General features: G+C 41.9%; 1 protein-coding gene across 1 annotated transcript in view; it reads right to left on the bottom strand.

Annotated features, from left to right (window-relative positions):
* ATP13A4 (ATPase 13A4) overlaps window positions 1-23846 on the bottom strand; it is a 145027-nt gene that overhangs the window by 91624 nt on the left and 29557 nt on the right. Inside the window, exon 2 of the mRNA XM_029214804.1 lies at window positions 7724-7897. Coding sequence (XP_029070637.1) covers window positions 7724-7897 — 174 coding nt within the window. The remainder of the gene's footprint in view (window positions 1-7723; window positions 7898-23846) is intronic.

Here is a 23846-nt window from a genome sequence, read left to right as displayed (position 1 = left end):
TGGTGGGAATGTAAATTGATACAGCCACTATGGAAAAAAGTATGGAGGTTCGTCAAAAAACTAAAAATAGACCTACCATACGACCCAGTAATCCCATTACTGGGCATATACCCTGAGAAAGCCATAATTCAAAAGGAGTCATGTACCAAAATGTTCATTGCAGCTCTATTTACAATAGCCAGGACATGGAAGTAACCTAAGGTTCCATCGACAGATGAATAGATAAAGAAGATGTGGCACACATATACAATGGAAAATTACTCAGCCATAAAAAGAAACGAAATTGAGTTATTTGTAGTGAGATGGATGGACCTAGGGTCTGTCATACATAGTGAAGTAAGTCAGAAAGAGAAAGACAAATACCGTATGCTAACACATATATATGGAATCTAAAACAAGAAAAAACAATGGTTCTGAAGAACCTAGGGGCAGGACAGGAATAAAGATGCAGAGGTAGAGAATGGACTTGAGGACACGGGGAGGGGGAAGGGTAAGCTGGGACGAAGTGAGAGAATGGCATGGACATATATACACTACCAAATATAAAACAGATAGCTAGTGGAAAGCAGCCGCATAGCACAGGGAGAAGAGCTCGGTGCTTTGTGACCACCTAGAGTGGTGGGATAGGAAGGGTGGGAGGGAGACGCAAGAGGGAGGGGATATGGGGATATATGTATACATGTAGCTGACCTGCTTTGTTATACAGCAGAAACTAACACAACATTGTAAAGCAATTATACTCCAATAAAGATGTTAAAAAAAAAGGAAAAAAATGCTGAACAATTCAGCATAAATTTTGTTTTCACTGCTTACAGCTGTAACACCATGAGCATTTCTTTTAACTTCTTTATGTCTCCAATGTAAAATGGCTAAGAAATAACCTCTACTAGTAAGGACCAAATGAGACAACATATATGCAAAAGCTTTGCAAGCTATAAATCACAATAGAAATAGCCCTGTTTTATAATAGATAACGGCCTCAGAACTATTTGTCTTTAAAAAAAAAATCATCTGTGAGAAGCCAGCGCATAGAATCTCAGGGATTTCTGACTGAATGCCTAACAAAAAAATGGTTTAAAATAGGGGATGGGGGGGACTTCCGTGGTGGTGCAGTGGATAAGAATCCGCCTGCCACTGCAGGGGACATGGGTTCAATCCCTGGTCTAGGAAGATCCCACATGCCGCGGAGCAACTAAGCCTGTGCACCACAACTACTGAGCCTTCACTCTAGATCCCGCGAGCCACAACTATTGAGCTCATGTGCCACAACTACTGAAGCCAACGGGCCTAGATCCCGTGCTCCCCAACAAAAGAAGCCACCACAGTGAGAAGCCCGCACAGCCCAACCAAGAGTAACCCCGGCTCACCGCAACTACAGAAAGCCCATGCACAGCAACGAAGACGCAACACAGCCAAAAATAAATAAATAAATAAATGTATTAAAAAAAATGGGGGGATGGGGGAATAGGATTCAGAAGAAGGAATGAGCACCTAAAAGAATCATACTATCTTCTCTTACATTCTCATCCGTGACTTTTCACCTTAGGGTCTTTGTGATAAAGTGTTGGTAGAAACCATGAGACCATTTATTACAGATTTAATTCATTTATGTAATTGATTTAAACAATTATTGAACACCCACTGTGGACACGTGCTAAGTATTGTGGGGAATGAAAAGCCACGACAACTGTCTCCAAAAAGCTTCTAGTGTAATAGGAGAAAAAGCTATAAAAAGGAATGTAGCATAGGGCTTCCCTGGTGGTGCAGTGGTTGAGAGTCCTCCTGCCGATGCAGGGGACACAGGTTCGTGCCCCGGTCTGGGAAGATCCCACATGCCGTGGAGCGGCTGGGCCCGTGAGCCATGGCCGCTGAGCCTGCACGTCCGGAGCCTGTGCTCCGCAACGGGAGAGGCCACAACAGTGAGAGGCCTGTGTACGGCAAAAAAAAAAAGTAATGTAGTATAGTGGGGGAAAGCGCTGGGCTTAGAGAGTCAGAAGACAGGTTCAAGTTCTTTGTCCACACTACCCCCTTTACCTGGACCATTCCCCATATGCTCCTCCCCACCAGCCACCATCACCTTTTTTTTTTTATGTTGGGGTCTAGTTGCTTTATAATGTTGCATTACTTTCTGCTGTACAATGAAGTGAATCAGCTACGTGTATACATACATCCCCTCCCTCTTGGACCTCCCTCCCACCCCACTCCCCCCCATTCCACCCACCTAGGTCACCACAGAGCACCAAGCTGAGCTCCCTGGGCTATACAGCAGGTTCCCACTAGCTATCTCTTTTACACATGGCAGTGCACATACGTCAATCCCAATTTCCCAATCCATCCCACACTCCCTCCCCGCCCACACCCCCGAACTCCCCCCACCTCCCCACTGTGTCCACACATCTGTTCTCTAATCATCCTCTGATGGCTCAGGAAAGCCTTTCCTGGTTTTCTTGACTTGATCAAATCCCTTGTCTATAATCTTACAATAACCACGAAGCTTTCCTAAGTACCACTTATAACAGTTGGATTTTTGCATTTATTTGTGTAGTTGATTTGACGAACTCCGTGGAGTCAAGAGCCCTGATTTTACTGTTACACTCCCTGCCCCCTGCACTGTCCATGAGATAGCACTGTGGCTGGCATACAACCTGTGCTCATCAGATTTATGAAGGAAGGAGGAAGGGAGAGGGAAATCCTGGCTGACATTTACTAGGTTGCAAAGTTATTGTCCTCTCTGTATCCTCATCTGTAAAATAAAAATGATAATGCCATTTCCTATGGTTGTTATGAGAATTAAATAATATAATCAATGAGATGCTGTTTTATAAAATGTAGAGCAAATAGCATTTTAATAGAAAGCAGACTGCAGAAAGCACTACAGCAGTCAGAGCTAACAAATACAGAGCTAGGAGAGAAGGAAGGACAGGTAATTAATTCCTTCTGGTATTGGGGCAGAGAATGGATCAACTAAGATTTAATAGAAAAGGTGGTATATGGCTGAAGAATGAGTAGGCTTTAATAAGTAGAGATAGAACACCTGCTGTCTATATTTACTGTATAGAGAATGTGTGTATGAGTGTGTACAAGTGTCTATCAGTTGAGTCCTCTCCAGAATGTCCCTCTGCAAGGATTTCCGTCTGTTTTGTCCATAGCTGTATTCCCAGTGCCTATAACAACGTCTGGTACTTGACTGGTACTCAATAAATACTTGTTGAATTAATAAGTGAATGAATGAATGGGGGAGATAGGGAATATCAGAAGAAACTTTATGAGTAAAAGCATAGACAAAACAAACTGTCTGATTCCCTTAGAAAGTGGTGCCAATGTGTGGAGCCTGGGCTTGGAGAGACCAGGCTGCAGAAGAGGAGGGAGGGGAGGAAGTAAGGGATCCAGGAAACATGAACACAAATGCTGGTATCTGATGAGCATCCTGGTGGGCTGGTGGACCCAAGATGCCATTTGCACAGCTGATTTGGGGGATTTCTAAGTTTTTAAACTAAAGCCCCTACCACTGACATCTTTTGGTGAAACTGAAGGGGAAATGTTCCCCACTAAAACATTGAAATGAAATGCCCAGAGTCAGGCCTAATAGCCAATCATCACAAAGTTCTTCTCTGAACATTGTGAGTCTTTGGCGACATGTGACATACAGTGACAGTGAAGGAAAAATGTATATGTAATTATAATAAAGATAAAAACTATGAAAATCATCAGGAGCATCTGAATTCAAAACACCAATGAATATAAATCACGTTATTTGCATAGAAATGTGGCATCGCTACAGATATTGGTTAAAATTCAGAAGTAGATGAATAATGAATAAAATGCCACTTTTAAATTATAAAATAGAAATGTAATTACTCTTATCTTTTGGAAAAATCTCACTGTTAGAGGTGCTTAATAAGAGGAGGGGAACAGAAAATAAACTAGGTGCTGAAGATTTTCAGTCAGTACACATCACGTTACTATTTTTTTAATGTTAAAAAATGGCTACCTAATCAGTATCTGGGATAATGATCTGTAATCTTACCAGTGTAAGACTGATGATAAATACCAAGTACTGATTTTTTAATAACATGAAAAACAGATATGCAACACATTTTCAGGTAAGAGTCATCCAGTCTTTCTTACTGGGAAATCTTTACTGAACAGCTATTATAATATAATTCAAATAATATCTTTCTTAAGGTATCATTTTAATGCAAATAACCTTACAGCAGACTTTTAATCTATTGACTCTCAAAGCTTATTTTTATCTAAGGCTCACATAGTAAAAGTGTTTGAAATAATCGGGTTCTTATCTAATTACATAAAGACTAATTTAGCACCTCATTTATTTGGAGAGTCTCTGGCATAGCAAATCCATTTAAAATGATGCACAAGAGCAGGTAATTAAAAATTAAGGTTGAAATCAAGATGAAAAAGACAAGATTGAAGCTGGTTTTAATAGCTCTGATTAGTTGCAGAGGGCAGTGTAATGGGAGAAAGGCTTAATAGACTTTCAAAGAGCCAAAGAAAGAGGCAGGGTGATGGAATGCAGCTCGCTGAGGCACCGATGCCTTTTTGAATCTCTCTGCTGTATGTCCAGTTCAAAGCTGATCACATGCAACTAGGAGAGGTGACCTGCTTGAGCACATATGAGTGTTGGGGATTCCTAGTTATAGGGCATCTTCCCCATGTCTCCTGTCCTGGAAGGAAGTGCCAGGCCTCCTGGATAATAAGGGAAGGACACAGCATCCAGATGAGCAGGGCCATTATACATGGGTGCATCTAGGCTATAGCAAGCGCTTTCATACAGTAAACTTGTGAAGTTGCTATATCAAAAACACATACACAATCAAAATTGTCTTTGATGATGCATTTTACAGTTTGTAAATGGTTTTTACATATGTAACCTCACTTCATCCTCACACCAACCCAAGAAAGAACAAGTGCTTTTACTAGGCCCATTTTACAGATAGAGAAACTGAGGTCCTGAAACGTTAAGTAACAAACCTAAGGTGTCATGTACCTAAGGTGCTGGGACTAGAAGTCAAAACTTTTGACTCCGAATCCCATAATGGACCAGCTCCGTGTTGGTTGATATTTTTTTATTTCTTTCACTCTTACCAGATCTTCTTTTCTTTCTTTGTAAATTTTAGGTTTTATTATTGAAATATAGTCCATTTACAATATTATATTAGCTTCAGGTGTACAGCATAGTGATTCAGTATTTTTACAGATTATACTCCATTAAAAGTTATCACAAGATAATGGCTATAATTCCCTGTGCTGTACAATACATTCTTGTTGTATATCATAGTAGTTTATGTCATACACAGTAGCTTGTATCTTACTAGATCTTTCTCTTTTCTCCCTCTTTATTTTTCTTTTACCTATTTCCCTCTCCTTTTCTTTCATTTTGCTCCCTTCCTTGCCATTTCCTTGTTCATTTCCTCTTGCTCCTCTCTGTGCCTTGACTCTGCCAGCAACCTCGGAGCTTATAGCTCAGCCCACCACATGCTCTCAGATCTGAAGAGTCTGGTGATACATTATGAAAGACAGAAAGTTTTTCTGTTTCTGAGGTTGTTTCTGCTGCAACAAAAACATTGAGAACCCCCTGAGAACTAGCTGGGCGAAATGAAAGCACCTGCAGGGTAGAGTGAAGTACTTTTCCAAATCCTCCTTTCATGACAAAAAATAAGAATCTCATAGGTTCTTAAGTTCACATGGAAGGGGTTGAACTATGAAAGTATCCCAAAGATGTGGTCTTCCATAAGTCCTTACAACCCTACCCTGAGCCCCAGAAAATAAACCTCTCTCTACCCCTGCTCCAGCAAGACACTAGGGCTGTATACAGCAGGACCACTTACAACACTTTGCTAAATCTGGATCAGTCCCCTTGAGACCATATAAATATATATTGGCTGAGCCACAAAGCAAATGTCCAGGCCTCTATTCCTCTCCCAAGGACCAAGTAAGCTCACCAGTGGGAGTGGTGACTATCTGTAGCAGTTTTGCTCAAAGTATGGTCCCTTACCAGGAGCATCAGCATCATCTGAGAGCTTGTTAAAAATGCAAACTCTGGAGCCCCAATCCAAATCTAAAGAATTAGAAACCCTGGGAGGAGGGCCCAGCAATCTGTTCATAAGCCCTCCAGATGATTCTAATGCTGGTTGATGTTTGGGATCTATGTGCAGTTGTGTGGGGACAACCCTGAACTACGAACTGGGATATATGGTACTTCTTCCTGGTGAGGCCCCTAACTCATCAAGGAGTGTGGCTAAAATATGCACCGTCTCCAGACCCCCTTTCCTCCCCCAATCAAATGACGAGATCTTCCTTGGTGAGCGCCAGGCACTCTTCTCTCATGCATATTCTGTGAGCCTTCATGAAGTATGGTTTGAGGCAGCAGTGGAGCAGGGCTCCCAGCCCAACATCATCAATATGAGATGCTCTGACTCCACTATCATCTTGCCTTCTTAATGTCTTGAAGGCTATTCTCCAAGAATCTTGAGTTAAATTATAGTTGAACTTGGGTGGAGCTGCCTCAGCTCTCACCTGTAATATGGTTCACGTGTCAGCTCAGCTGGGACATAGAACGGGTGGCTCTTGAAGTGACCAGGAGCCAGAAATGAGGGATGGGGCTGACCCCAGGGGGGGCAGGTCAACAAACTTCATCCAACTGCCAGTTTCATTGCGGTCTAGCTCCAACTCAGAGTGAAATGTGTAAAAAAAATTGGGGGCCAGTTATAAGACTTGCTGCTATCCTCTTCTCTCACTGAAATGAATAGAATGTTTATCTAGAGAGGTCGCTACATAAAAAAAGACGCTAATAGCCCAGTAGAGTTCGATTTATCAAGAATTTGGTTGTCATTCTGGGTCATTTGGGCTGACGCATTGTTAGACACACTCAGTAAAAGTCAGCCCGAAAAGGGTCCTCTGTGAGACTGCACTTTGACTTCTATCAAGAGGAATGTCCACTTTAGCCTGTCAGCCACCACGTATGTATGGAATCCCTACCATGTGCTGGAACTAGGGATGCAGTTAACAAGTTAGAGATAGTCCCTTCTTTTGTGGAGCTAACAGTCCAGCAGGAACAAGGCACTTCGCCTAAGTGTAAAGAGTTGTAGAAGGAAGTGTTATCAGAGCCAATACAGGGGAACTCCCCTAACACCAGGACCTTGTATTAGCAGAAAGCAGCAATCTACTCAGGGACAAGATGGCCACACTTTTAAACCCTAGCATATCTACAGGATGCAACAGACTCCTATCAATAACCATGGCTCTCTCAGAGGAGCAGGGGAAGACAGGATCCTCCTCAGAGGGGTACTTCCCACCTCCTCCCCACCTTCCCTTCCCCCAGGGATACCCCAGTGGAGGGGGGCTGGGATAGGCATTGATATGTCAGGATAGGGGTGGGGAGAAGGATGAGTATGAACGTTATAACCTATAGCCTGACTTAACCACTTCACACTATTATTTTTAGCTGTTAACATGGTTATTCCCTATTCCGACATTCACTAAAAATCACAATTTAAAAGGAATACCCTATGAATTAGGTCTTCTTAATGAAATCCAATCATACACAAATTATTGAATTCTTGGTAAGTAAACGTAAGGCTGTGATGGAGCCTGAGGCTGGACGTCCAGCTGCCGCCTGCCTTGTGTTCATCTCCCCACAACCATCCCATAACAAGGTGTCCAGGAAAAGGGCCACCAGGTACGGAACCAGGTGCACACTTACTGTTGTCCTCAGCAACACGACGTCTGCTTCTTGCAGGGAACACGGGATGCAACTTGCCCACACGTGCCAAGCGGGTCTCCAGTAAAACACCAAGGGGAGGATCCCAAAGGAGAAGATAGATCCAGCAAGGCAGAGGGTTTTCCGGCAGCTCTGAGTCCGGTAGCCAAATATCTCCTGGGACAGAACCAAAATGACCCCAAACATTGATTAAGCACAACAAACAACAAATGAACAAATTGGAATTTTGGTGATGAAACGGTGGGAGGGGCAGAGAGTGAAGAAGCTGAGGAAGGTAAGGGGAGGACAGAGTGAGGGGTTGAGGAAGTGAAGAAGGATCCCTGACAAAGATCCTTCCTTAAACATGATCTCAGGCCTCCAAGAAGTTGCAATCTAACTGGGAAATTCAGTTTCTACAATTTCAGCACGTGGCTACCCCATGTCAAACACTATACTACATGATATGCTATATGGTTTCAGTCTCTCAAGCATCTCCTGAATAGGGTAATATGACCCTCACTCCATAAATGATGAGGCTTAGCTCCGAAAGGCTGAGTGTAATGACTTGTCCAAGGCCACACAGCTGGCAAGTTCTGCTGCCCTGATTCAAACCCAGATCTGTCATCCTTCAGGTCTTGAACTCAAGCCACAGACGTGATCGTGAGCCATGTGACAGAAGGACTGGGTGACGGAACCAGGGAACCACCATGGGCAAGAGGGGCTAGAAAAGGCCTTGAGTTTGGAGTCAGGATTTGGTGAAAGTGTTTGACCAAAAGAGGATGAACAACTAAATCCCAGCTTGCCTTTAAGGGTTTGCGGTACAGGGAGCTATGTCTTCCTACCCTCCTCTCTTGTTTAATAAGAAAAAGAATTTTACATCAAGGGGAAAACACCGCAGAGACAATTTAGTTTATTTCAACTATTGAGCAGCTGCTATGTGCCATGAGGGTACAAATAACAAAAAGATAAGAGACCGACCTCTAATAAATGTATAATCTGGACAAACTTCTTCCTTCCCAGGAAAGCCTGGGACAGAATGGAAAACCACACCTGAAGCTTATGGCCTAGGTCCCACAGCTATATCCCACAAAGTCATAGGTGTACTTTATACCGGTTATAATGGCTACAGTTGAGAGAAAGGAGAGGGTCCGAGTTAAAAGCACATTCTCTGGACCAAAACACTTTGAGTTCAAAGCCTAGTGTGCCCCTTACTGGCTGTGACCTTGAACAAGTTAGTTAACCTCTTTATTCCTCAGTTTGTCATCTATAAAATGGGGGTGCTGATAGTACCCCCGTCCCAGGGCTGCTGTGTGTTACTATGTATAAGTGCTATGTAAACATTTACTGCTGCTGCTACGATTTTACTATTTCCCCTAACATAGACCTGAAATTCGACCCCTGGGTTTACTGGCATTTAGAGCTAAGAATTAGTATCAATAGTTCTGCTTTTGTTAGAATTGCCTGTTAGGATAATAAGGGAGCTGGAACATGCATCTTTAAATCCACCTACTTCTCTGTCTCACTTGGTAAAGATATATTATCAGAAAAGTTTCTGTGATCCTTGACGGAAAGCTGCTTTCATGTGTAGTTACTAGATTCCTTTCTCTTATTAGCAGTGCACACGCAGGTGTCAAACGGCTTCCTTAGGTAGTGTCCACATCTGGCATGCCTTTGATAAAATGCTTACCTCACCTCAGAAATACAAGCTCTTGACTCATTTTGCAAAGTAGAATGTCTATCCTGACATAAATATTCTTCTGTCCCACACTCAAGCTGTTGCTCCCCAGATGCCAAGCCTGAGATGCTCTGTCCCCTCACCACGCTAGAAACAATGCTTTGTTGGTTTCATACCAAGCAGGGTCCCAATTCTAAATTCCAGACACCTGTCTGAGTCCATCCCACTGTCTTTTCCCACATGCTTTTATTATATTCCTACACTTTGGAAGAGATCAACTTCTACCCGCCCTCCCCATCTGGCCATTTTTTCATCTTTTTAAAGTATTATATTTAAAAGGTTGCTTATCTTGCCATTCAGTCTAGCTCCTCATATAATATAACGAAGTTATGCCAGTTCTATAAGCACAAACCTCCCTGTCAATGTGCATTCTTTTACAGGCTATGCAATGAGAGCTCTGTGTAGTTTCCAAAGTATCTTCATGTTCATTATCAAAGTAAAGCAGGAATGATGACCTTCCATTTCCAGCTAAGAAAACCGGAATTTAATTATAGGACTTCCCTGGTGGCGCAGTGGTTCAGAATCCTCCTGCCGGGGGGCTTCCGGGAAGATGGCGGAAGAGTAAGACGCGGAGATCACCTTCCTCCCCACAGATACACCAGAAATACATCTACACATGGAACAGCTCCTACAGAACACCTACTGAACGCTGGCAGAAGACCTCTGACCTCCCAAAAGGCAAGAAACCCCCCACGTACCTGGGTAGGGCAAAAGAAAAAAGAATAGACAGAGACAAAAGGAGAGGGACGGGACCTGCACCAGTGTGAGGGAGCTGTGAAGGAGGAAAGCTTTCCACACACTAGGAAGCCCCTTCGCGGGCGGAGACTGCGGGTGGCGGAGGGGGGAAGCTTCGGAGCCACGGAGAAGAACACAGCAACAGGGGTGCGGAGGGCAAAGCGGAGAGATTCCCGCACAGAGGATCACGGCCGACCGGCACTCACCAGGCCGAGAGGCTTGTCTGCGCACCCGCCGGGGCGGGCGGGGCTGGAAGCTGAGGCTCGGGCTTCGGTCGGAGCGCCGGGAGAGGACTGGGGTGGCGGCGTGAACACAGCCTGAAGGGGTTAGTGCACCACGGCTAGCCTGGCGGTGAATCCAGGGAAAAGTTTGGACCTGCCGAAGAGGCAGGAGACTTTTTCTTCCCTCTTTGTTTCCTGGTGCGCGAGGGGAGGGGATTAAAAGCGCTGCTTAAAGGAGCTCCAGAGACGGGCGCGAGCGGCGGCTAAAAGCGCGGACCCCAGAGACGGGCATGAGACGCTAAGGCTGCTGCTGCCGCCGCCACCAAGAAGCCTGTGTGCGAGCACAGCTCACTATCCACACCCCTCTTCTGGGGAGCCTGTGCAGCCCGGCACTGCCAGGGTCCCGGGATCCAGGGACAACTCCCCCGGAAGAACGCACGGCGCACCTCAGGCTGGTGCAATGTCATGCCGGCCTCTGCCGCCGCAGGCCCGCCCCGCACTCCGTGCCCCTCCCTCCCCCCCCGGCCTGAGTATGCCAGAGCCCCCGAATCAGCGGCTCCTTTAACCCCGTCCTGTCTGAGCGAAGGACAGACACCCTCCAGCGACCTACACGCAGAGGCGGGGCCAAATCCAAAGCTGAGCCCCGGGACCTGTGAGAACAAAGAAGAGAAAGGGAAATCTCTCCCAGCAGCTTCAGAAGCAGCGGATTAAAGCTCCACAATCAACCTGATGTACGCTGCATCTGTGGAATACCTGAATAGACAACGAACCATCCCAAATTGAGGAAGTGGACTTTGAGAGCAAGATTTATGATTTTTTCCCCTTTTCCTCTTTTTGTGAGTGTGTATGTATATGCTTCTGTGTGAGATTTTTGTCTGTATAGCTTTGCTTCCACCATTTGTCCTAGGGTTCTATCCTTCCTTTTTTTTTTTAATTTTTTTTCTTAATAATTTTATTTTAATAACTTTATTTTATTTTACTTTATCTTCTTTCTTTCTTTCCTTCCTTCCCTTATTTAGACAACGAATCATCCCAATTGAGGAGGTGGACTTTGAGAGCAAGATTTATGATTTTTTTCCCCTTTTTGTGAGTTTGTATGTGTCTGCTTCTGTGTGAGATTTTCTCTGTATAGCTTTGCTTCCACCATTTGTCCTAGGGTTCTATCTGTCCTTTTTCTTGTTGTTGTTGTTTTTAATTTTTTTCTTAATAATTATGTTTTTATTTTAATAACTTTATTATATTCTATCTTACTTTATTTTATTTTACTTTATCTTCTATCTTTCTTCCTTTTATTCCTTCCTCCCTCCCTCCCTCCCTCCCTTCCTTCCCTCCTTTCTTTCTTTCTTTCTTTCTACTTCTACTAATTCTTTCTTTCTACTTTTTCTCCCTTTTATTCTGAGCCGTGTGGATGAAAGACTCTTGGTGCTGCAGCCAGGAGTCAGTGCTGTGCCTATGAGGTGGAAGAGCCAACTTCAGGACACTGGTCCACAAGAGACCTCCCAGCTCCACATAATATCAAATGGCAAAAATCTCCCAGAGATCTGCACCTCAACACCAGCACCCAGCTTCACTCAACGACCAGCAAGCTACATTGCTGGACACCCTATGCCAAACAACTAACAAGACAGGAACACAACCCCACCCATTAGCAGAGAGGCTGACTAAAATCATAATAAGTCCACAGACACCCCAAAACACACCACCAGACGTGGACCTGCCCACCAAAAAGAAAAGATCCAGCCTCATCCACCAGAACACAGGCACTAGTCCCCTCCTCTACGAAGCCTACACAACCCACCGAACCAACCTTAGCCACTGGGGACAGACACCAAAAACAATGGGAACTACGAACCTGCAGCCTGCAAAAAGGAGACCCCAAACACAGTAAGATAAGCAAAATGAGAAGACAGAAAAACACACAGCAGATGAAGGAGCAAGATAAAAACCCACCAGACCTAACAAATGAAGAGCAAATAGGCAGTCTACCTGAAAAAGAATTCAGAATAATGATAGTAAAGATGATCCAAAATCTTGGAAATAGAATGGACAAAATGCAAGAAACATTTAACAAGGACCTAGAAGAACTAAAGAGCAAACAAACAACGATGAACAACACAATAAATGAAATTAAAAATACTCTAGATGGGATCAATAGCAGAATAACTGAGTCAGAAGAATGGATAAGTGACCTGGAATATACAATAGTGGAAATAACTACTGCAGAGCAGAATAAAGAAAAAAGAATGAAAAGAACTGAAGACAGTCTCAGAGACCTCTGGGACAACATTAAATGCACCAACATTCAAATTATAGGCGTTCCAGAAGAAGAAGAGAAAAATAAAGTGACTGAGAAAATATCTGAAGAGATTAGAGTTGAAAACTTCCCTAATATGGGAAAGGAAATAGTTAATCAAGTCCAGGAAGCACAGTGAGTCCCATACAGGACAAATCCAAGGAGAAATACGCCAAGACACATATGAATCAAACTGTCAAAAATTAAATACAAAGAAAACATATTAAAAGCAGCAAGGGAAAAACAACAAATAACACACAAGGGAATCCCCATAAGGTTAACAGCTGATAGCAGAAACTGCAAGCCACAAGGGACTGGCAGGACGTATTTGAAGTGATAAAGGAGAAAAACCTGCAACCAAGATTACTCTACCCAGCAAGGATCTCATTCAGATTTGATGGAGAAATTAAAACCTTTACAGACAAGCAAAAGCTGAGAGAGTTCAGCACCACCAAACCAGCTTTACAACAACTGCTAAAGGAACTTCTTTAGGCAAGAAAAACAAGAGAAGGAAAAGACCTACAATAACGAACCCAAAACAATTAGGAAAATGGGAATAGGAACATACATATCGATAATTACCTTAATGTAAATGAACTAAATGCTCCCACCAAAAGACACAGATTGGCTGAATGGATACAAAAACAAGACCCATATATTTGCTGTCTACAAGAGACCCACTTCAGACCTAGAGACACATACAGACTGAAAGTTAGGGGATGGAAAAAGATATTTCATGCAAATGGAAATCAAAAGAAAACTGGAGTAACAATTCTCATATCAGACAAAATAGACTGTAAAATAAAGACTATTAGAAGAGACAAAGAAGGACACTACATAATGATCAAGGGATCGATCCAAGAAGAAGATAGAACAATTGTAAATATTGATGCACCCAACATAGGACCACCTCAATACATAAGGCAAATACTAACAGCCATAAAAGGGGAAATCGACAGTAACACATTCATAGTAGGGGACATTAACACCCCACTTTCACCCATGGACAGATCACCCAAAATGAAAATAAATAAGGAAACACAAGCTTGAAATGATACATTAAACAAGATGGACTTAATTGATATTTATAGGACATGCCATCCAAAAACAACAGAATACACATTCTTCTCAAGTGCTCATGGAACATTCTCCAGGATAGATCATATCTTGGGTCACAAGTCAAGCCTTGGTAAATTTAAGAAAACTGAAGTTGTTTCAAGTACCTTTTCCGACCACAATGCTATGAGACTAGATATCAATTACAGGAAAAGATCTGTAAAAAATACCAACACATGGAGGCTAAACAATACACTACTTAATAACGAAGTGATCACTGAAGAAATCGAAGACAAAATACAAAAATACCTAGAAACAAATGACAATGGAGACACGATGACCCAAAATCTATGGAATGCAGAAAAAGCAGTTCTAAGAGGGAAGTTTATAGCAATACAATCCTACCTTAAGAAACAGGAAACATCTCGAATAAACAACCTAACCTTGCACCTAAAGCAATTAGAGAAAGAAGAACAAACAAACCCCAAAGTTAGCAGAAGGAAAGAAATCATAAAAATCAGATCAGAAATAAATGAAAAAGAAATGAAGCAAACGATAGCAGAGATCAATAAAACTAAAAGCTGGTTCTTTGAGAAGATAAAAAAAATTGATAAACCATTTGCCAGACTCATCAAGAAAAAATGGGAGAAGACTCAAATCAATAGAATTAGAAATGCAAAAGGAGAAGTAACAACTGACACTGCAGAAATACAAAAGATCATGAGAGATTACTACAAGCAACTCTATGCCAATAAAATGGACAACCCAGAAGAAATGGACAAATTCTTAGAAATGCACAACCTGCCAAGACTGAATCAGGAAGAAATAGAAAATATGAACAGACCAATCACAAGCACTGAAATTGAAACTGTGATTAAAAATCTTCCAACAAACAATAGCTGAGGACCAGATGGCTTCACAGGCGAATTCTATCAAACATTTAGAGAAGCGCTAACACCTATCCTTCTCAAACTCTTCCAAAATATAGCAGAGGGAGGAACACTCCCAAACTCATTCTACGAGGCCACCATCACCCTGATACCAAAACCAGACAAGGATGTCACAAAGAAAGAAAACTACAGGCCGATATCACTGATGAACATAGATGCAAAAATCCGCAACAAAATAGCAAACAGAATCCAACAGCACATTAAACGGATCATACACCAGAATCAAGTGGGGTTTATCCCAGGAATGCAAGAATTCTTCAGTATACGCAAAACAATCAATGTGATACACCATATTAACAAATTGAAGGAGAAAAACCATATGATCATCTCAATAGATGCAGAGAAAGTTTTTGACAAAATTCAACACCCATTTATGATAAAAACCCTGCAGAAAGTAGGCATAGGGGGAACTTTCCTCAACATAATAAAGGCCATATATGACAAACCCACAGCCAACATCATCCTCAATGGTGAAAAACTGAAAACATTTCCACTAAGATCAGGAACAAGACAAGGTTGCCCACTCTCACCACTCTTATTCAACATAGATTTGGAAGTTTTAGCCACAGCAATCAGAGAAGAAAAGGAAATAAAAGGAATTCAAATCGGAAAAGAAGAAGTAAAGCTGTCACTGTCTGCAGATGACATGATACTATACATAGAGAATCCTAAAGATGCTACCAGAAAACTACTAGAGCTAATCAATGAATTTGGTAAAGTAGCAGGGTACAAAATTAATGCACAGAAATCTCTGGCATTCCTATACACTAATGATGAAAAATCTGAAAGTGAAATGAAGAAAACACTCCCATTTACCATTGCAACAAAAAGAATAAAATATCTAGGAATAAACCTACCTAAGGAGACAAAAGACCTGTATGCAGAAAATTATAAGACACTGATGAAAGAAATTAAAGATGATACAAATAGATGGAGAGATATACCATGTTCTTGGATTGGAAGAATCAACATTGTGAACATGACTCTACTACCCAAAGCTATCTACAGATTCAATGCAATCCCTATCAAACTACCACTGGTATTTTTCACAGAACTAGAACAAAAATTTCACAATTTGTATGGAAACACAAAAGACCCCGAATAGCCAAAGCAATCTTGAGAACGAGAAACGGAGCTGTAGGAATCAGGATTCCTGACTTCAAACTATACTACAAAGCTACAGTAATCAAGGCAGTATGGTACTGGCACAAAAACAGAAATATAGATCAATGGAACAGGATAGAAAGCCCAGAGATAAACCCACGCACATATGGTCCCTTATCTTTGATAAAGGAGGCAAGAAGTACAGTGGAGAAAGGACAGCTTCTTCAATAAGTGGTGCTGAGGAAACTGGACAGCTACATGTAAAAGTATGAGATTAGATCACTCCCTAACACCATACACAAAAATAAGCTCAAAATGGATTAAAGACCTAAGTGTAAGGCCAGAAACTATCAATCTCTTAGAGGAAAACATAGGCAGAACACTCTATGACATAAATCACAGCAAGATCCTTTTTGACCCACCTCCTAGAGAAATGGAAATAAAAACAAAAATAAACAAATGGGACCTAATGAAACTTCAAAGCTTTTGCACAGCAAAGGAAACCATAAACAAGACGAAAAGACAACCCTCAGAATGGAAGAAAATATTTGCAAATGAAGCAACTGACAAAGGATTAATCTCCAAAATGTATAAGCAGTTCATGCAGCTCAATAACAGAAAAACAAACAACCTAATCCAAAAATGGGCAGAAGACCTAAATAGACATTTCTCCAAAGAAGATATACAGACTGCCAACAAACACATGAAAGAATGCTCAACTTCATTAATCATTAGAGAAATGAAAATCAAAACTACAATGAGATATCATCTCACACCAGTCAGAATGGCCATCATCAAAAAATCTAGAAACAATAAATGCTGGAGAGGGTGTGGAGAAAAGGGAACCCTCTTGCACTGTTGGTGGGAATGTAAATTGATACAGCCACTGTGGAGTATGGTATGGAGGTTCCTTAAAAAACTACAAATTGAACTACCATATGACCCAGCAATCCCACTACTGGGCATATACCCTGAGAAAACCATAATTCAAAAAGAGTCATGTACCAAAATGTTCATTGCAGCTCTATTTACAGTCGCCCAGAGATGGAAACAACCTAAGTGTCCATCATCGGATGAATGGATAAAGAAGATGTGGCACATATATACAATGGAACATTACTCAGCCATAAAAAGAAACAAAATTGAGCTATTTGTAATCAGGTGGATAGACCTAGAATCTGTCAACAAAGTGAAGTAAGTCAGAAAGAGAAAAGACAAATACCGTATGCTAACACATATATATGGAATTTAAGAAAAAAAAATGTCATGAAGAGCCTAGGGTTAAGACAGGAATAATGACACAGAGCTACTAGAGAATGGACTTGAGGATATCGGGAGGGGAAGGGTAAGCTGTGACAAAGTGAGATAGAGGCATGGACATATATACACTACCAAACGTAAGGTAGATAGCTAGTGGGAAGCAGCCGCCTAGCACAGGGAGATCAGCTCGGTGATTTGTGACCGCCTGGAGGGGTGGGATAGGGAGGGTGGGAGGGAGGGAGATGCAAGAGGGAAGAGATATGGGAACATATGTATATGTATAACTGATTCACTTTATTATAAAGCAGAAACTAACAAAAAAATAAAAATAAAATAAAAAAGAAATCAAAGCAATTTTCACACTGAGGACATATACTCAATCCTGAGCACATTGAGAGTCTGTTTTGATGAATATGTAAGTCGAGTGCTGGGAACAAGAGACAAACTGTAGGACCAGCTCAAGATGGGAGTTCTAGTAAGACATAGCTACACAGAAGGAGTTATCCCAAAGGGCTATACCCACGGTGTAGCAGTAGACCAGAAATAAATTAAGCCCCTTAGAAAAAGACAAGAAATATTTCCATTTTCATCCTTGGCTCTGGGTGAAATGAAAGTTTCCTTTGTGAATTCTTAATCATGAACCAGCCATATTTTCAGGATAATCCCAAAGACCTTAAATCAAGATATATGTTAAATTTGTCCTGAATTATTGGTAGCTCTGGGCTTTTGGCAGAAGCAAATCCTCTAGATGAACATACCTTCAAGAACACCCCATAGCAGCAATTTAGATAGAGTTCCACTAAACAGTAGCTCAAATGGAAAAATCTCAAAACTCACAAGAAAAGAAGGTACAAAAAGAGAGCCACACAAAAAACAAGACTCCAGAAATGGAAAATATCAGGCTTATAATATAAAAATAAGTATTTCAATATTTAAATGAGTAAGAGAAATATTACTCAGCCATAAAAAAGAGTGAAATAATGCCATTTGCAGCAACATGCATAGATCTAGAGATTATTATACTAAGCAAAGTCAGACAGAGAAAGACAAATATAATATTACTTATATGTGGAATCTAAAAAACAGTACAAATTAACTTATTTACAAAACAGAAACAGACTCACAGACATAGAAAACAAAGTTATGGTTACCAAAGCGGAAGCCAGGGGAGGGATAAATTGGGAGTATGGGATTAACAGATGCACACTACCATATATGAAATATATGAATATATATAGGGAACTATATTCAATACCTTGTAATAAACTATAATGGAAAAGAGTAAAAAAAAGAACATATTTACATTTAAAAAAAAGAATCCTCCTGCCAATGCAGCGGACACGGGTTTGAGCCCGCGTCCAGAAAGATCCTACATGCCACAGAGCAACTAACCCATGCACCACAACTACTGAGCCTGCACTCTAGAGCCCGTGAGCCACAACTACTGAGCTCACGTGCTGCAACTACTAAAGCCCCTGTGCCTAGAGCCCGTGCTCCGCAACAAGAGAAGCCACCGCAATGAGAGGCCCGCGCACCGCAACGAAGAGTAACCCCGGTTCGCCGCAACTAGAGAAAGCCCATGCACAGCAACGAAGACCCAACACAGCTAAAAATAAACTTCAAGTGATTATAGTAATAGTTATTATTAACAACTAATAATTTGAAAACAATGACGGCAGCTAACATTGGTGGAGCATTGAAACGCCTTTCACCAAGCACTTTATACACACTTTCCTTTTGTTGAAAAAGACTAAAGTTTACCAATGTACGATGCTCATAAGTGACTCAGAGCTGGGCCTCCAGTCCAGGCCTCGGCAGCACACGGAAGACAATGTGAGCTGACCATTTCTACCCTAAGGCCCTTCTTCATTCTGTTTTTAATGTCAGTTCAATTGAAGAAATATTTTTTTTAAGTGTCCAGAGAATAGCAGGCATGTGCTAGACACAGAGATAAATGAGACAGTGCTTCCAGCCTCAAGAAGCTCATTAGTTTAATGGGAAGCTCCAGAGGCACACAAACATATTAAACAAGTTTAGAGCAATACAAGTGTTATAGAGAGAGGTGACTATATAAATTGTCGTCTGAATTGGGTGCTATTAATAACAACACAGGTAGAACAGAAGTATCCCAGGAAAGCCAGATGAACACCCCCTAGTGATACCAGAGTGGTACCCTAAAAGCTTGCTTGCTGTCAGCCTGTGGACACAACACCAGTTAGTAGCTCCTGACCCATAACCCATTGCCAAATTTTCAGTAGAAAAGCTGGAATAATGTGGACAAGGAGTGTTCAGTTATTGCTTGTTGAAATGAGCTGAACTGTACTGACTTGAAGTGAATTACATTGCAGGGACTATTCATAGATACTGGGTTTAAAATTGCAAAACTTAGCCCAGTGCTGTTTCTTATCACCCCACAGCAATTTCCTTCCCGCATTACAAAGTACCTTCCATGTCTCCAAAAATGCTTGGGAGAACTGTCCCTGCTACCGTGCACTCCACCCACCCTTCCTCCCACAAAAAGGAGTCAGTCAAAAAAAAAAAAAAAAAAAAACATGTTGGGAAAATGTCCAAAGAATATTACCCTCATGGCAGTCTACATGCATTACGGAATAGCGTACTATCACTTTCATCATCCCCCTCCAACCCACAGATTCTCCTCCTCCCTCTGTCCCAGGGCATCTACATCCTTTGCACCCCTAAGGGCTTAAAGTCTGTCTTCCAGGTGTACAGGCCTTCTCCCTTCTCCCCTATACTCAAGAAGTCAAACTATGCTCCCCGGAGCAATGATCTAAACTACCTCAGCCGACAGAACCTCTTAAGAGTCTACAGACCCTCTCCCCAGAAACACACACACATAAAGTTCTCCACAGAGATTCAGGGGGTTCCCAGAATCTAGAAAAGACCCTGCCCTAGAGGGTTCATAAGGCTAAATCAAGGCTGATCTTTCAGAGTTTACACTCTTTATGTGAACCTGGGGTCTGGCACTAGGTAAGCACTTAGTGAATGCAGAAGTGTGAAGACAGGAACTCACGGAAATGCAGGGGAGAGTGAGAGGGTGACAACAAAAGCAGAGCAGTGACTGACTCCGAAAAGATCCATCGGGTGATATTATCACCTGGGAGCCACTAAGTCCTGAGAATGGTTCCCGGCCTTCTAGTCCCAGAGGCTGCCAGGAGAACACCTCTCCCAGAGAATACTCACATCAACCAGGTCTCAGAAACCGGGGTGTCATGAGAGAGGGAGATGTATGTGCCTGTCACACGGACCAGATAAATACACGCTCAGGTATTAAGAGTTTGTTCTCTTCCCAGCGGCACCATTTCCACAGTTGTGATTGTCCTGCCGATGGAGCTGTAATCAAGCACAGTGCCTAAATTGGGCTCTGGAATCTTCTCTGACGAATTCTCTCACCCTGACTGACATGCCTTCTTTAAATATATTCACTCAATTACAGTCAGATCCTGTTGGCCTGAGAGCCATTTATTCTCTTTAAGACAATTTTGCATTTCTCTACTGGCTTCATTAAACATTGAAAAGTTTAAGTGATTCATTTTTTAAAAGTTTACTTCCCTAAAGATAAGCTCTTTTCCCTTATTTCCAAATATTGGGAGTGAAGAGAATGTTTTGCTACAATTTCCACGCGGTACAAGAAGTTGTGCTACTGGAATGCAGTTTATGTTACTGCCGATCTTCACCACACACTCTATTTAAATTTGTCTGGGTCATTTCCTGTTTCCCACTCTTTTGTGCTAAAGAACGATTTCCTAAGTGTCCTCTAAATTAAGTTAACTTCTCGATCCAGCTGAGAAATTCTCAACCTGAATGACCTAATCTTAAACTGGAGGCTCAGAAAGAATGGCCTGCAGACAGGTTTCTTGTTGGTCTGGTAAGTATTTCTTAAAACTTTAAATTGGCCCAGTTATTTTCACATAAAAGCTCTACCTTTTCTTTAAAATTAATCAGAAATTGTGACCTTACTGTATTCACATTCTTGCACTGTAAGAATCAACTGGGGACTAAAAGAATGATACAAATGAACTTATTTACAAAACAGAAACAGACACAGAAAACAACCTTATGGTTACCAAAGGGGAAAGGTGGGGGGAGGATAAATTACGAATTTGGGAGGAACATATACACACTACTATATATAAAATAAACAACAAGGACCTACTCTATAGCACAGAGAACTATACTCAATATTTTGTAATAATCTATATGGGAAAAGAATCTGAAAAAGAATAGATATATATATGAATAACTGAGTCTCTTTGCTGGACACCTGAAAATAACACAACAGTAAATCAACTATACTTCAATAAAAATAAATAAATAAATAATGTAAAAAAGAATCCTCTGGGGAGCACCAAGAGACATGTACAAAATAGCCCAGGAACTAACCCAACACCACCCAATGAGACAGGGGATGATGCACTGTGATATGTTCACACTACAAGATCTGATACAGCACTTCAAACAAATCAGCTCCCAGCAACACCCAAGAGTAGGGATGACCCTTAGTAATACAATAGTAAGTGAAAACAGTCAGTGCAAAGGTTTACGTCAGCATGACAATCTTTTATTTATTTATTCATTTATTTATTTTGTGGTACGCGGGCCTCTCACTGTTGTGGCCTCTCCCGTTGCGGAGCACAGGCTCCGGACGCACAGGCTCAGCGGCCATGGCTCACGGGCCCAGCCGCCCCTCGGCATGTGGGATCTTCCCGGACCGGGGCACGAACCCGTGTCCCCTGCATCGGCAGGCGGACTCTCAACCACTGCGCCACCAGGGAGGCCCATGATAATCTTTTTATAAAGTTAAAAACGACTAAAATTTTAAGAATATTTTAAGGATACGCTTAAAGAAAACTATATAGAAAGGAAGGCAAGGGAATGATGACCGCATGGTACAGGACAATGGTTACTTACACCGGGACGAGGCAGGGAGAGAAGGGACACATTGTCAAATGTAGGTCATTGTCAAAATTCTAGATTTTGTTTGAGTGGTGGGGTCATCACATTATTATAAGGAGTTAATTAAATGACTAAATTAATGCAATACAGCATGGGCAAAGAATGAGTGTGTCATGCACCAAAGATTATGGACAACTAATTGTGAGCACCTAAAGCCTTAAGGAAAAAAGGAAGAATCAGCCAGAGCAAGTGAGAGATGCCCCCCTTTAAACGAGCAGGTGTTCCCCATTTCCCATGGTCTCTGCCATGCTTTCTCTTTTCCCCAACACTGAGGCTCTATGTCAGCTTCTATTTCTCATCTCATCCTGGGCCTGTTCATTGGAGATACAACTTCTCTCTGTAGGCCAGTGGTTCTCAACCAGGAGTTATCTTGTCCCCCTGAGGACATTTGGCAATGGCTGGAAGTCACTCTCACCTGGGTAAGAGGTGCTACAGACATCTGATGGGTAGAGGCCAGGAATGCTGTGAAACATCCTACAATGCAGAGGACAGCTGCCCCCAAAGCTACACACACACAAAAAAAACATTATGTGGCCCAAAACTGTCGAGCTTGAGAAGCCTGCTATAGGCATTTGCCCCACCTAGACAGGTCTCTCGGTCCTAGTGCCTAGAACGTCATCCTCAGCACCCAGAGGAGAACTAGAAATTTTTGATTTTGAAATCTACAGTAAACAAGGATAAGCACTTAATGCCAAATGACCCTAAGATCAGTAGTGGTCAGAGGAAGTCATTTTGCAGACGAGGAAACAGGACCTAAGAGAGAAAGCCAGCTGCCCCTATGGACTACACCCGCTTCCCTCCCCGAAAAGAACTACCCCTCTATCTCACTCTGCCCCAGCCACAAGGACGTTTCCTTAAACTCATGGAGCCCTATCCTGCCTCAGGATCTTCCATTGCCTGGTGACTTCTCATCCTTTTTTTTTTTAAACATCTTTATTGTATAATTGCTTTACAATGGTGTGTTAGTTTCTGCTTTATAACAAAGTGAATCAGTTATACATATACATATGTTCCCATATCTCTTCCCTCTTGCGTCTCCCTCCCTCCCACCCTCCCTATCCCACCCCTCCAGGCGGTCATAAAGCACCGAGCTGATCTCCCTGTGCTATGCGGCTGCTTCCCACTAGCTATCCACCTTATGTTTGGTAGTGTATATATGTCCATGCCTCTCTCTCGCTTTGTCACACCTTACCCTTCCCCCTCCCCATATCCTCAAGTCCATTCTCTAGTAGGTCTGTGTCTTTATTCCTGTCTTACCCCTAGGTTCTTCATGACATTTTTTTTTCTTAAATTCCATATATATGTGTTAGCATACGGTATTTGTCTTTCTCTTTCTGACGTACTTCACTCTGTATGACAGACTCTAGGTCTATCCACCTCATTACAAATAGCTCAATTTCATTTCTTTTTATGGCTGAGTAATATACCCTGAGAAAACCATAATTCAAAAAGAGTCACGTACCAAAATGTTCATTGCAGCTCTATTTACAATAGCCCGGAGATGGAAACAACCTAAGTGCCCATCATCGGATGAATGGATAAAGAGGATGTGGCACATATATACAATGGAATATCACTCAGACTTCTCATCCTTTTAAGTCTCCTTCAAATGTTTCCTTCTCAGAGAAGCCTTAGCCAATCTCCTATATAATTATAAGCCCCTGATCTCATACACCCTTTATAATACTTTTCTGGCATTTTCCCAACTGGAAATTTGTATTTTTTTTGCTTGCTTTTCTAACTGTTCTTCCTTTCTGTCCCCACAAGGCTTTAAGTTCTGTCAGTTTGGGATCCATTC

The sequence above is a fragment of the Monodon monoceros genome, unplaced genomic scaffold, assembly GCF_005190385.1.
Source record: "Monodon monoceros isolate NGI ecotype Baffin Bay Population unplaced genomic scaffold, NGI_Narwhal_1 Super_Scaffold_11, whole genome shotgun sequence".
Lineage (NCBI taxonomy): Eukaryota > Metazoa > Chordata > Mammalia > Artiodactyla > Monodontidae > Monodon > Monodon monoceros.
Note: the sequence above shows the minus strand (reverse complement) of the source record. Positions and strands in the feature narration are given on the sequence as shown.